The following is a 12,962-nucleotide window of genomic DNA, read 5'->3' as shown; positions in this document are numbered from 1 at the left end:
GTGGAGACTTGATTGTGTACTTTCTCCAGTCTTCATATCCTCTCCCTTTTATCCCCCCATGTACTCATTAAGAAGTCCTTTCAGCCTCCCTCCCAACACCCTCCCCTGGACACACACAGTACACTGTCTCAACCGCAGCCCCTCTTCCAGGCCCCATAAGGAGAGTGGTTGTCTTTCCCCATGTTCTGGATCACAGCTCCCTTCCCCTAGACGTAGCCCTTTTGCAGGCCTCCTTGGTGGGTGGTCGAGACTTAAAAGTGAAAATGAAAGAAGGTGGATGAATGGGTGTGAGTAGGGGAGTGACATGGTGGGCTTCAGCTGGTGGGCCCTACTTACCTGAGTTGAAGGCTCCTGCTTAGGGAGGACTGCAGCACAGGACAGAAGGGGGGAGTCCTTGGTGGGAGAACCCCAAGGAAGAAGGCTGGACCTGCTGTCAATTATTAATGCTGCAGCTGCTGCTGTCACCCGAAACCTCCAGTTCTAGTTACCAGTCTCCAGGACAAGCTGAAGCTCCTTCCTACCCTTCAAGAGCCTGCCAAAACTTATAGTCCCCAAAGTCTTGATTTGAGAGGTCATAAAAGCTGCAATATCTAGTAACTTCTGCAACTTCTTAGAGCCAAGGTAGTTGGAAGATTTAACTTGCTCGAAGTGCAGTTTTCTGTAAAGCAAGTGTATGAGCTTCAGACCCAGAGGAGAATCCCTACCTATTCCTGTCTTCCAGAAATGCCCATGTTGAGTACAAGAAGCCCACCCAGGAACAAGAACATAGTTTGGTCACTACAGGAGTCCAAGCTCCTTGGGCTGTTCTGTGAACTGCAAATCCAATTAGAGTAATATGTCATGGGCACGGCACAGTGGCCTAGTGGCTAAAGTCCTCACCTTAAATGCGCTGGGATCCCATATGGACACCGGTTCTAATCCCAGCAGCACCACTTCCCATCCAGCTCCCTGCTTGTGGCCTGGGAAAGTATCAAGGATGACCTAAAGCCTTGGGACCTGGCACCCATGTGGGAGACCCGGAAGAGCTCCTAGCTTTGGATCAGCACAGCACTAGTTGTTGTGCTCACTTGGGGAGTGAATCATTGGACAGAAGATCTGTGTCTTCTCCTCTTTGTAAATCTGACTTTGCGGGCCCGGCGGCGTGGCCTAGCAGCTAAAGTCCTCGCCTTGAAAGCCCCGGGATCCCATATGGGTGCTTGTGGCCTGGGAAAGCAGTCGAGGACGGCCCAATGCATTGGGACCCTGCACCCGTGTGGGAGACCCGGAAGAGGTTCCAGGTTCCCGGCTTCGGATCGGCGCGCATCGGCTCGTTGCGGCTCACTTGGGGAGTGAATCATCGGATGGAAGATCTTCCTCTCTGTCTCTCCTCCTCTGTGTATATCTGGCTGTAATAAAATGAATAAATCTTTAAAAAAAAAAAACTAAAAAAAAAATCTGACTTTGCAATAAAAGTAAATAAGTCTATATATCATCCTTGACACTTTCCCAGGCCACAAGCAGGGAGCTGGATGGGAAGTGGAGCATCTGGGATTAGAAGCGGTGCCCACATGGGATCCCGGCGCATTCAAGGTGAGGACTTTAGCCACTAAGCCATGGCGCCAGGCCCGTAAAAAAGTCTTTTTAAAAAAAGAATAATGTGTCATGGGCCCAGTACAGAGGTCCAACATGCTAATCCCCCACCTTCTATTACCAGTTCATGTCCTGGTTGTTCCACTTCCTTTTTTTTTTTTAAAGATTTATTTATTTTTATTACATAGTCAGATATACAGAGAGGAGGAGAGACAGAAAGACCTTCCATCCAATGATTCACTCCCCAAGTGACCGCAACTGGACTGGTGCTGTGCCAGTCCAAAGCTGGGAACCAGGAACCTCCTCCAGGTCTCCCACGCGGGTGCAGGGTCCCAAGGCTTTGGGCAATCCTCCACTGCTTTCCCAGGCCACAAGCAGGGAGCTGGATGGAAACCGGGGCTGCCGGGATTAGAACTAGCACCCATATGGGATCCTGGTGTGTTCAAGGTGAGGACTTTAGCCACTAGGCTACCACACCGCTGGGCCCTGTTCCACTTCCAGTCCAACTCCCTGCTTGTGGCCTGGGAAAGCAGTAGAGGATGGCTCAAGTCCTTGGGCTGGTGCACCCACATGAGAGACCCAGAAGCAGCTCTGGCTTCAGATGAGCTTAGTTCCAGCTATTTGGGGAGTGAGCCAGCACATGGAAGATATTCTGCCTCTCTCTTCCCTTTGAGTCTGTCTTTTGAATAAAAATAAATAATATCTTTTTAGAAAAGAATAGTGTATGTGGGTTGAGCCGGGTTTGGTCGCGACAAAACCAGTACACATTATGGAATGCCAGGGCGTGGTTGCCTGTACTGGATTTGACTGCAGCACCCAACCAGCACACGTGAGATCCAGGAAGGGAGGGGCAGAGCTGGCAGGAGGATTAAGGAGCTGGTCCCCTCGCCGGACAGCTACTCCCACTGGAGAGCGTGGGCTGGGATGGGGACAGACCAGACTAAGCAAAGCTGCAACATGTGTGCGCTGCATGTGGACTAGATCAGGGAAACGCCAGGCTGGGCTGATTATTCCTGCTGGTGCAAGCATAAATTAGAGTGGGTGAGGGATGTTTGGGCTTAGCCGCAGCATCAGCTGGCACTGGGGGCTAATTCTGTCAAGTCAAACCACAGAACCACCTAAAGAGTGCATAAACCGGGATTGAGAGAGACCTGGGAGGGAAAAAGTGGGTTCCCCCTTCTTGGGTCACTACTCCCATGGGAGGGCACAAAACTAGAACGGGGGCTGGGGTGGCTAGACAGAGAGGCACTCAACAACATCCGTGAGGGCTGGATAGTTGAGTTGGTTAAATGGAACTAAGCTTTAATACCCATTGACAAGTACAAGAGCCAAATGGGATGGGGGACAGACTGGTCTACTGCTACACATACTGGCAAACCAGGGTAGGGGGCGGGCCCGGTGGGGTTATTGTGGGTTGCCCCGACTAGGCTGCAGCTCCCAGTGGTTTACGTGAAGGCCGAGTGTGTGCTGGGCAGAACCAGACTGGACTGCAACACCCATTGGTTCCAGTGCAACTCAGGACCGAAAACAGAACCAGCCCAGCAATTGAAACCACCAGCTGATCGGGGTGATGGACTGTGCCGGGCCCTGTGCTTGCTAGCACATACAAGAATCTGGTCTGGGAATACCTCAAAGTTTCTTTGGGGATCTCCCCAATCGAATTGCTGGACTCAGAACTCTAACCAAGAAAAGACAGAAGACAGAACAGGTCAATCATTCATCTCAGCTGTATATTGTTGGCAGTGAAATATGGGGCGAACGGAGACTTTATGATGGACCATATCAATCAGTGGACGAACTCATTGAGCGAAACTGGCAGCGATTCATAACTGGAGAACTATTAAAACCACTTGAGCAACTATCTCAGAGCATGCCCCACATCCGGGACTTGGGGTGGGCGGGAAACCGGGTGAGGCTTCTCCCTCAATATTACCCTTTACCTTGGATACATGATGGAAACAATATGGACATAATAGTATTACCCACTTCCCTATACCCCCCCCCCCGAACCTTTTTTTTTTAACCGTAATTAACTATGTAACCATTGTCAACAACAATACAATAAAATAAATTAAAAAAAAACAAAAGAAAAGAATAGTGTGGGCCCGGCACCATGGCCTAGCAGCTAAAGTCCTCGCCTTGAAAGCCCCGGGATCCCATATGGGTGCCAGTTCTAATCCCGGCAGCCCTGCTTCCCATCCAGCTTCCTGCTTTGGCCTGGGAAAGCAGTTGAGGATGGCCCCAAGCCTTGGGACCCTGCACCCGTGTGGGAGACCAGTGAGAGCTCCTGGCTCCTGGCTTTGGATCGATGCTGTGGTGGTCACTTGGGCAATGAATCATCAGACGGAAGATCTTCCTCTCTGTCTCTCCTCCTCTCTGTATATCTGACTTTCCAATAAAAATAAATAAATCTTTAAAAAAGATTTTATTTTTATTGCAAACGAAAATAAATAAATCTGAACAGATTTTATGCTTATTGGGAAGTCAGACATACAGAGAGGAGGAGAACAGAGAGGAAGATCTTCCATCTGATAATTCACTCCCCATGACCGCAATGGCTGGTGCTGTGCTGATCCAAAGTCAGGAACCAGGAACTTCTTTCCAGGTCTCCCACACGGGTGCAGTCTCTCTCACAAGGCTTGGGGCCATCCTCAACTGCTTTCCCAGGCTACAAGCAGGGAGCTGGATGGGAAATGGAGCAGCTGGGATTAGAACTAGCGCCCATATGGCGCCATATGAGATGCTCTGCACCCATAGCAGATCCCAATGCGTTCAAGGCGAGGACTTCAGCTGCTAGGCCACAGCGCCGGACCCAATAAAAATAAAATCTTTTTTTCTCTTTTGCTCATGTGGCTTCATCACTTTAAATTTTTTTTGAATTTCATTTTGTGACACAGTTTCATAGGCTCTCAGATTCCCCCAACCTCTCCCCATTCCTTTCCCCCCATGTTGGATTCCTCCACATTAGTGCAGTAGTACAGTTCATATGCAGTCTGCCTCCCTCATTGCAAGTATGTACCATGCATATAGTCCAGTATCTTATTGTCCAGATAAGTTCAACAGTTTCATTGGGAGACCATCCCTGGTCTGAAAGTAGAGCTGGCAGAATATCATCCACTTCAATGAAAACTCACAATACAACATCAACAATAATTTACATTATGGAATTAATTTGTATGGTATTGAGTGACTAATATGTTAGAAAATGCAAGTTCTTAACCACATCCTGTGACTACTTCATTGACATTTCAAGTTTAGATTATACACAACTGGCTGCTGTACACCTTAAAATGGTTATAGGGTATTATTCAGCCATCTCGTGTCTGTTTTAATTTTTGTATTTAGCAGCTTAAAAAAAAAAGAATAGTGTGTGACACGCAGCAAACACAATGGACAGTCATCTATTTGATGAACAAATCAGCACTGTGCAAAGATTAAGCACAGAGAACTGGAGATGAGTAGAAAATGGGTCAGACAAGGCTGGGGACCGGGACACTGTGTTGGGCCTGTAAACTGCTGGCCGGCCTGGCAGGAGGATGGTGTGCCGGGCTGCATGTGCAAAGTCCAAGAGGTCACCCAGGAGACGTAAAGCATTTCCCTGTGGCTAGGAAAACACCTCTTATTTCAGGGCAAGGAATATGAGGGACGCAGGTTTTGGCTCCGCCTGGACCTGTGCTCCGGGCGTTGAAAGGAGCCAGAGAAGGGTTTTAAGAGAACTGGTGGGCTGGTCTCTGTTATTGTGACTGCCGTAAGAAGATGAGAAGGCAGATGAGGCCTCTGTCTCCTCCACCAGGACTCCTCTGCGTTTGGCTTCACCTAGTTAATATACTGTAGAACCCCAGCCCAAGCTGAGATCTCTGACACTACACCTGCCCTGTGTCACCCAACTGGGCACTGGTCATCTCGAACCAATGTACTGCGCGGCATTTAGAAAGGCATATCATGGCATTCGCTGTAGGAATTCGCGGCCGTGTGCCCGCACAGCACGACTTTCACAAGAACTATTACAGAGTCAAACGTTTCCAGCTTAGAGACTCGGTAAATGATCCAGTCACGTGATACGCCCCGGGCTCCTTTGCATCACGTGCTCCGCGTCCCCTCCCGCAGACTGCACCCTCCCATTGGCGGGTGGTGATTACGTAGCCGAGGCGGGGCCGGAAGCCAGGCTCCCGGCAGCCGCTATGAGATGGGGTGGGTTCGGGGCGGTGGGGGGGGGGGAGGGCAGCCGGGTCATGTGACCGGAAGGGCTCCTGACGGACGCCGACCCTCCTCGGCTCGGCCTGAGCGCCCGGCCCGACCCCGGCCATGGGGTGCTGCTACAGCAGCGAGAACGAAGACTCGGACCAGGTGCGGCCGCGGCAGGCGGGGCTCGGGAAAGAGGGCTGAGGTCCTGGGGCGACGGGGCCCGGAAAGTTTCTGCAGAGGAGTGGGAGCCGGAGTGCAGGGCTCATGGAGTACGGAGGCCTGGAGGGGACAGACTCCAGAGGGGACGCCAAGCCGGACTCCTATCCCTCTTAAAGCCCTAGTTTCTTCCACAGTGCTCGTCTTGGGGTGTGCATGCAGCTGTGTGCCCAGCTCGCTCCCGTCCCTCCATGTTCCTCGACTTCACACCTTGACGCTTGTCACGGGTCCCCAGTCTAGGTCCCCGGGAAGCGCCCCCTTTTCGAGCTTTCTGATCCTTGTCTGTGCTTGTGTCAGCGGGTTTTGCGACTCCATCGTAGAGGTGGGTAAACCGAGCCTCCGCAGGCCTCTCCTGAGATGATTTGGGGGTCTTGGGGCAGCCTCTGTCCCTGGGTTTGGAAAAGGAACGTCGCACCCGGTCTGGGGTCCGAGAAGGCCCCTGGAAGTTGGTGGTTTTGGAGTTGGCTACTGAAGGATTGAATTACTGTGGCTGAGACTTCGGGGCTTGCAGGCCGTTGGGCAGCAAGGGCTCCGGTTTACTTCTGTGTTGAGAGAAAAGAGCTGGGTTGGGGGTAGGGGGCGGGGCTCATCTGTTTTGCTTTTGACCTGCCTCGGTGCAGTCCCTCCCTGGGGAATGCGGGTTCCTGTAGCCAGAGTAGTGTTCGCCCAGAGCTTGACTGAAGTTCGGATCTCTTTGGAGAGAGGATTAGGCTGAGGGAAACTTTACTGGTTAGAACTTTTCCACCTGCCTTGGAATCCATTCCCACATCTCCTCACGCTTTAAGCCCTGCCCTTCCTCACCTGGCTTGGACCAGGACTCTCAGGCTGTCAGCCACTTAAACTTTTGGATGCTTCTGGGCCTGAGCTCTGCATGTCACCGTGTGCTCCTGCTGGTGAGCACGAGTGTGCAGCATGTAGGGTTGAGTGCAGGAGGTCAGCACGAACACATTCTGTCTCCAGAACTTCAAAAGTTATCTCCCCCCGCCCCCTCTCACCCCCAGGGCTGGTGTTTTTGGGTTAAGGGCTGAAGCTCAGGAAGATGCTGGATGCTGAGGGCACAGGGGGCTTGGCTCTTGGACCTCCATTTCGTATGTGCTGCTGTTTCCTGTGCTGTGCCTTAGCATTCCTCCCGCCTAGCACCTCTCCCTTCACGTCAGCCCAGGAGAGGGGAAGGGCCAGCAGTATCCCTGCTGCCTGGGAGGGACTCAAGCAGGGTTCATGCCCTCAGTTTCTCCCTGGAAAGGACAGTTGGTTTTGCTGCTCTCTCAAGTCTCCGTCTTTCCCGTCATGGGTTCTCATTTCTGTTTCTTATTTTAGATCACATTTATGATTTGTGAAATATTAACAGGACCACTTTCTTTTAAGATGTTTATGTATTTCAAAGTTACCAAGAGAGATGGAGAGATTGACACCCTGTCCACAGTTCCATTCTCCAAATGGCTGCAGAGACCATGGCTGGACCAGGCTGAAGCCAGGAGCCTGGAACTCCATCTGGGTCTCCCACATGAGTGGCAGGGGCTCAAGCACTTGGGCCATGTTCCACTGCACTAAGAGAGTGCAGCAGCCTGGATTTAAACTGGTGCTCATATGGGATGTCTGTTTCACAGGCACCGCGCCAGGCCCTCACTTCTGTGTGTAACTGCCAGAGCATGTATGTGATCAGTGTTGGGTGATGTGAGGCCTCATGTAGCAAGGCCATGACCATCCACTACCTCAGAGCCCTCTTCCAACTTCTGGGTGGGACCCTCTTTCAGTGTCATCTCTGCCTCCCTCCCTCCCACCTCCGTGTTGTGAAGAAATGTATAGGATGTTACAATTCTCAAAGGGACTTGGCAGTGACCTTATTTGACTCTTGCCAACGATATGTCATGAAGTTCTGGGTTATATCTGTTTAAGGGTTGGGAAGAAGTTCAGAGAAGCTGGGTGAGTTAACTGTGCTGAGAAGTGCTGGTGCCAGAATGTTTTGATGCCAAACCTTAAGCCAAGCTGTCTGCCAGTGATGTCTGCAGACCCGGTAACCAATCATGGGCAGGCCACGTGCATGTCTGTACCAGGTTGGACAGTGCAGTTATCACCCTTGGTTTGTCCTGACCCAGCAACAAACCTGTCCCATGCTCTTCTTGTCCTCTGGGGCAAGCTGATGCTAGTTATCCATTCTGAAGGGAGCAGCAGGTTCCACTTGTGGCAGGCCAAGTCTCAGGAAAACAAGCTTGCTTTTTTTATTATTATTTCTTTTGTTATTAAAAGATTTATTTTATTTTTATTGAAAAGTCAGATGTACAGAGAGAAGGAGAGACAGAGAAGATGCTCTTCCATCCGTGGATTCATTCCCCAAGAAGCCACATCGGCTGGAGCTGTGCCAGTCCAAAGCCAGGAGTCTCTTCTGGGTCTCCCATGTAGGTGCAGGGTCCCAAGGCTTGGGACCATCCTCAACTGCTTTCCCAGGCCACAAGCAGGGAGCTGGATGGGAAGTGGGGCTGCCAGGATTAGAACCGGCGCCCATATGGGATCCCGGTGCATGCGAGGCGAGTACTTCAGAGCAGGCTAGGCTATCACACCAGGCCCTATTTGTTTTTTTTTTTTTTTTTTTTTTAAGATTTATTTTTTTATTGGAAAGTCAGATTTACAAAGCAAAGGAGAGACAGAGAAGATGATCTTCCGTCTACTGGTTTACTCCCTAAGTGGCCATAATAGCCAGACCTGAGCCAATCTGAAGCCAAGAGCTGGGAACTCCTGGGTCTCCCACGTAGATGCAGGGTCCTAAAGCTGTGGGCCATCCTCTGCTGCTTTCCCAGCCACTAGCAGAGAGCTGGATGGGAAATGGAGCAGCTGGGATGTAAACCGGTACTCATATAGGATCCCGATGCATGCAAGGTGAAGATTTTAGCCACTAGGCTACCGTGCCGGGCCCTGTTTTGTTTCTTTAAGATTTATTTATTTGAAAGGCAGAGAGAGAGAAACAGAGAAAAAGAGAGATTGATCTCCCGTCCAGTGGTTCACTCCCCAAATGGCTGCATCAGCCAGGACTGGGCCAGGCCAAAGCCTGGGGCTCAGAACCTCCACCTAAGTGGCCCACATGGCTGGGAGGAATTTCACAGGTGCATTGACAGGGAGCTAGAGAGCAGCTAAAGCCAGGATCCTAGAATGCAGGTTTTGACATGGGATTTGGGCATCCCAAAGGGTGTGTGTGTGTGTGTGTGTGTGTTTTAATATTTATTTGAAAGTCAGAGTTTTAGGGCCTGGCACAATAGCCCAATGGCTAAATCTTCATCTTGCATGCACCAGGATCCCATATGGGTGCCAGTTTGTGTCCCCACTGCTCCACTTCTCATCCAGCTCTCTGCTTGTGGCCTAGGAAAACAGTGGAGGATGGCCCAAGGCCTTGGGACCCTGCACCCACAAGGGAAAGCCAGAGTAGGCTCCTGGCTTTGGATCAGCTCAGCTCTGGCCATTATGGCCACTAGGGGAGTGAACCAGCAGATGGAAGATCTTTCTGTCTGTTCTCTAAATGTGCTTTTCCAAGAAAAAAAAAATGTATTAAAAAAGAAAAAGAGTTCTAGGGAACGAGATACTGATCTTATCCACTGGTTTACTCCTCAGATGGCTGCCACAGCTGGGACTGGGCCATGCCAATGTCAGAAGCCAGGAACTTCATCCAAGTCTCCAACATGGGTGGCAGGGGTCCAAGTGCTTGGGCTGTCTTTCACTGGTTTCCCAGGCATGGAGCTGGCCAGTCCTCACACAGGATACCAGGGTTGCCAGCAGCTGCCTGACCTGGCCAGCTGGGGCATCTTCGCTGTTGTCCTGAATGCTGACCCTGACCATCCTGTATCTGGGAGAACTTGCTTCATCTTTTAGGGAGATCTTTGAAGAGGGACTGGGGAAAGGACAGACACGAAAGCAGCAATTTGGAGCCTCTGGGCAGCATTTTGTCTTCCTAAACCTGTAACACTGAACCTGTGTTTCAGGGGTGCAGGAGGGTGTCTGAAGATGTAAAGGGGATTGGGCAGAAGTCCACAGTTTCTTCCTCTCACCACCCGGAACATAGATTCCATGACCTGAGAGGAACTTGGGCGAACAAGGCTTGAGAAAGGAGAGGCGTGGAGCAGGCAGGGCGGGGGAAGTAGCTGCACAGGGAAGGAAGGCTGTGCAGCTGGAGGCTGCCACAGGAAAGCTTGTGGTAGGAGCTGAGAGAGGCCAGGGAGGGAGTGCCGAGGAAGCTGGAGATCTGGTGTGTTAGCCAAGGCAGACCCCCTTCTGGTCATGGCTGGGGTGGATACGCAGCGGGTGTGCTTGCCCAATTTGCAGCTGACAGAAAGCCAGCAGAGATTTAGCAGATGGGCAGAGGCAGGATTAAATCCAAAGAGAATAGATTAGAAGGAAGGGTCTGAAACGACAGAGAAGTGAGATCAGGCAGGAGAGGGGAGAGCTGGCTTGGCCCTTGGCCTGCTCTGGAGATGGCATTACCAGCATAGGCCAGTGGTAACGAGCTGCTTGGAACACGCTGCTCCAGGCACATGCTAAGAGGCAAGGTGGCTTGGAAAGGGAGGCCACAGCTCCACTGCTAAACACAGCCCAGGGTTCACCAGGTGCCCACCATTGCTTCTGGGCAGCGCCCTGAGGAATCAGCAAAGGATGGGAGGGCAGGCGCCTGAGAAGGGACCTTCCTCAGCAAGGGAACACACGGGGACAAGTGATCCAGAGCCTCGGCTGGGATGCCTGCCCAGAGGGACTCTGACTAGTGGCCCTTGAACTTGCCATGGTGCCCAGGGCCTGGCTGACTGAGGAACAGACAGCTGTGCCAGGGAGCTGCTGACCAAAAACTACTTCTAGAGCCGACTGCTCCAGCCTTTTCCAGCCCCTCTGTCTTCTTGCTCTCCACTGAGCCCCGGACTGTTTATTGGAGCCCCAGGGCTGTGGCTAAACACCTGCTTTATGCCTCTCTCCACCTCTTCAGGGTCTCTAGGATGGCTTGGTTATTCCCCTTGGTTCACCCCGGACCATCAGCCAACTCCATGCGGCTCCCCAGGGCAGGCAGGTGCTGAGTCTCAGCTGTAAAGTTGGGTACTTGGGGTAGTCCTGATGTCACAGCGCTGGACTGAGGGCAGAGCCCTAAGCAGGATGGACTAAGGGTCTCCCCCATGGCCTCTCCTAGGATCGAGAGGAGCGGAAGCTGCTGCTGGACCCTAGCAGCCCCCCCACGAAAGCCCTCAATGGAGCTGAGCCCAACTACCACAGCCTGCCTTCTGCTCGCACAGATGAGCAGGCCCTGCTCTCCTCGATCCTCGCCAAGACAGCCAGGTGAGGGTCACAGGCCCAAACCTGGGGCACAGCTCCCTCCCTCGGTCCATGGGAACTGGTTTAGGACCTGGGGGATGGGACAAGGTTACTGAGGAGAGGTGCCTCTGGGCAGGGCTGTTGGTGTCCCGTAGCACTTGGCATTGAGTCCCATCTGTCTCTCTGAGAAACACCTGTCATGTCTTCTCTCCCCTCCCCAAAGCAACATCATTGACGTGTCTGCTGCAGACTCCCAGGGCATGGAGCAGCATGAGTACATGGATCGTGCAAGGCAGTACAGGTGAGCACTGGCTAGCTGGGCCCCTAGGGTGTCTAGGGCTCCTCGTTCTGGTGCAGCCTGGCCCATTCCTGTTCCAGCTTTGCTCAGGTTCAGGCTGCCCACCTATGCCTCAAGTGCCTCAAAGATGTCCATGTTGGCTGTTTGCCCTCTGAGACTCCCAAGGGTGCTGAAGCAAGTTTGTGATCAGCAGAGATGCTCTCTCCCTGACCTCTGACCCGAGATTGAGAGGCTTGGCTGGGCTGGGAAGGGAAGGGAGGATAGACTGAAGCCTAACTGCCTGCCCCTCCGCCCCCCGCTTCGGTCAGCACCCGCTTGGCCGTGCTGAGCAGCAGCCTGACCCACTGGAAGAAGCTGCCGCCACTGCCGTCTCTCACCAGCCAGCCACACCAAGTGCTGGCCAGCGAACCCATCCCCTACTCCGACCTGCAGCAGGTGAGCCTGCTCTTCCCATGTGAGGGTCCCCCACCCTGCCTCAAGGATAGAAGCAGCGTTAGGAGCCCCGTGGCCTCTGGGCTCTAACTCTGTATAGCATCCTGCTGCCTCCCAGCCTTTATTCCACCTCTACTCCTTTTTTTTTTCCTTCCCATGGGCCGCTCTTATCCTTGGCTTTCTGTTAGGCTTCCTGTCCCCCATTAGGCCCTCATCTCTCCTTCATCACCATCCATGCCCCCTCCTTGTTTCTGGCCTCCCTTCTCAAGTGTGTCTCTGTTCCTCTCCTCCCCAACCCGGTGCCTCAGGTCTCCAGGATAGCTGCTTACGCCTACAGTGCACTTTCTCAGATCCGGGTGGACGCGAAAGAGGAGCTGGTTGTACAGTTTGGGATCCCGTGAAGAGGAGGGTGCTTGGACAGCTCTCCCCTCTCTTCACCCCCATCTCCATCCCGCCTCCCCTGGCCCCCAGCCTCACTGCGGCTTATACAGTATCCTAACCTGCTACTAATCACGGAGAAGATGTCGAAGAGGAGGAGGAGAGTGAGGCCGGAAGCCTGAGCAAGTGAGGCTGGAGAAAGGAGGGTAGGCCCGTTGGGGACTGGCTTCAGAGCCCTGGCCAGGGGTGGAGTGGGGGCCTAGAGGACAGGCCACTGGGAAGGCGGAGGCACCACTGCAGGGTGGTGGCCAGGGACCTGAGGGGCTCCCCATCTACTCCCCCTCTTGGCCGCAGACTCACCTCTGTCCCCCTCTCCCTGACTTGGTGCTCATTGCACCTCACTCTAGGGTTTGTGACCAGGATCTGGATGAGCTTGAATTTGAATGAATTGAGTTTGTCTTTCTAGCACCCTGGGTTTTTACATGTTTGGTCTTTTTTTGTTTGTTTGTTTTGTCACCCTCGATAAAGGAAGTATGTTCATCTGTGTTGATTTCAGCCCCTCTGTCCCCCCACTGCCCTGCTACATCTACTCACCCAATTCTGTTGA

General features: G+C 52.6%; 1 protein-coding gene across 1 annotated transcript; it reads left to right on the top strand.

Annotated features, from left to right (window-relative positions):
• Positions 1 to 5,778: 5,778 nt before the first annotated feature.
• Positions 5,779 to 12,905, top strand: LAMTOR1 (late endosomal/lysosomal adaptor, MAPK and MTOR activator 1). Its single transcript, XM_004589928.3, has 5 exons — positions 5,779 to 5,916; positions 11,126 to 11,271; positions 11,471 to 11,548; positions 11,854 to 11,980; positions 12,286 to 12,905. Exons 1-5 carry the CDS (start codon positions 5,875 to 5,877, stop codon positions 12,376 to 12,378), a joined length of 486 nt encoding a protein of 161 aa, XP_004589985.1. The 5' UTR covers positions 5,779 to 5,874; the 3' UTR covers positions 12,379 to 12,905.
• Positions 12,906 to 12,962: the final 57 nt, after the last annotated feature.

This window comes from Ochotona princeps, chromosome 4 (genome assembly GCF_030435755.1).
Source record: "Ochotona princeps isolate mOchPri1 chromosome 4, mOchPri1.hap1, whole genome shotgun sequence".
NCBI lineage: Eukaryota > Metazoa > Chordata > Mammalia > Lagomorpha > Ochotonidae > Ochotona > Ochotona princeps.
The sequence above is the reverse complement of the archived record's forward strand: the minus strand, read 5'-3'. Positions and strand labels throughout refer to the sequence as shown.

Coding starts and splice junctions, on each gene's coding strand:
- LAMTOR1 (XM_004589928.3), top strand. CDS start 5,875: ATGGGGTGCTGCTACAGCAGCGAGAACGAAGACTCGGACCAG. Junction 5,917..11,125: donor AGAACGAAGACTCGGACCAG/GTGCGGCCGCGG, acceptor GGCCTCTCCTAG/GATCGAGAGGAGCGGAAGCT. Junction 11,549..11,853: donor GATCGTGCAAGGCAGTACAG/GTGAGCACTGGC, acceptor CGCTTCGGTCAG/CACCCGCTTGGCCGTGCTGA.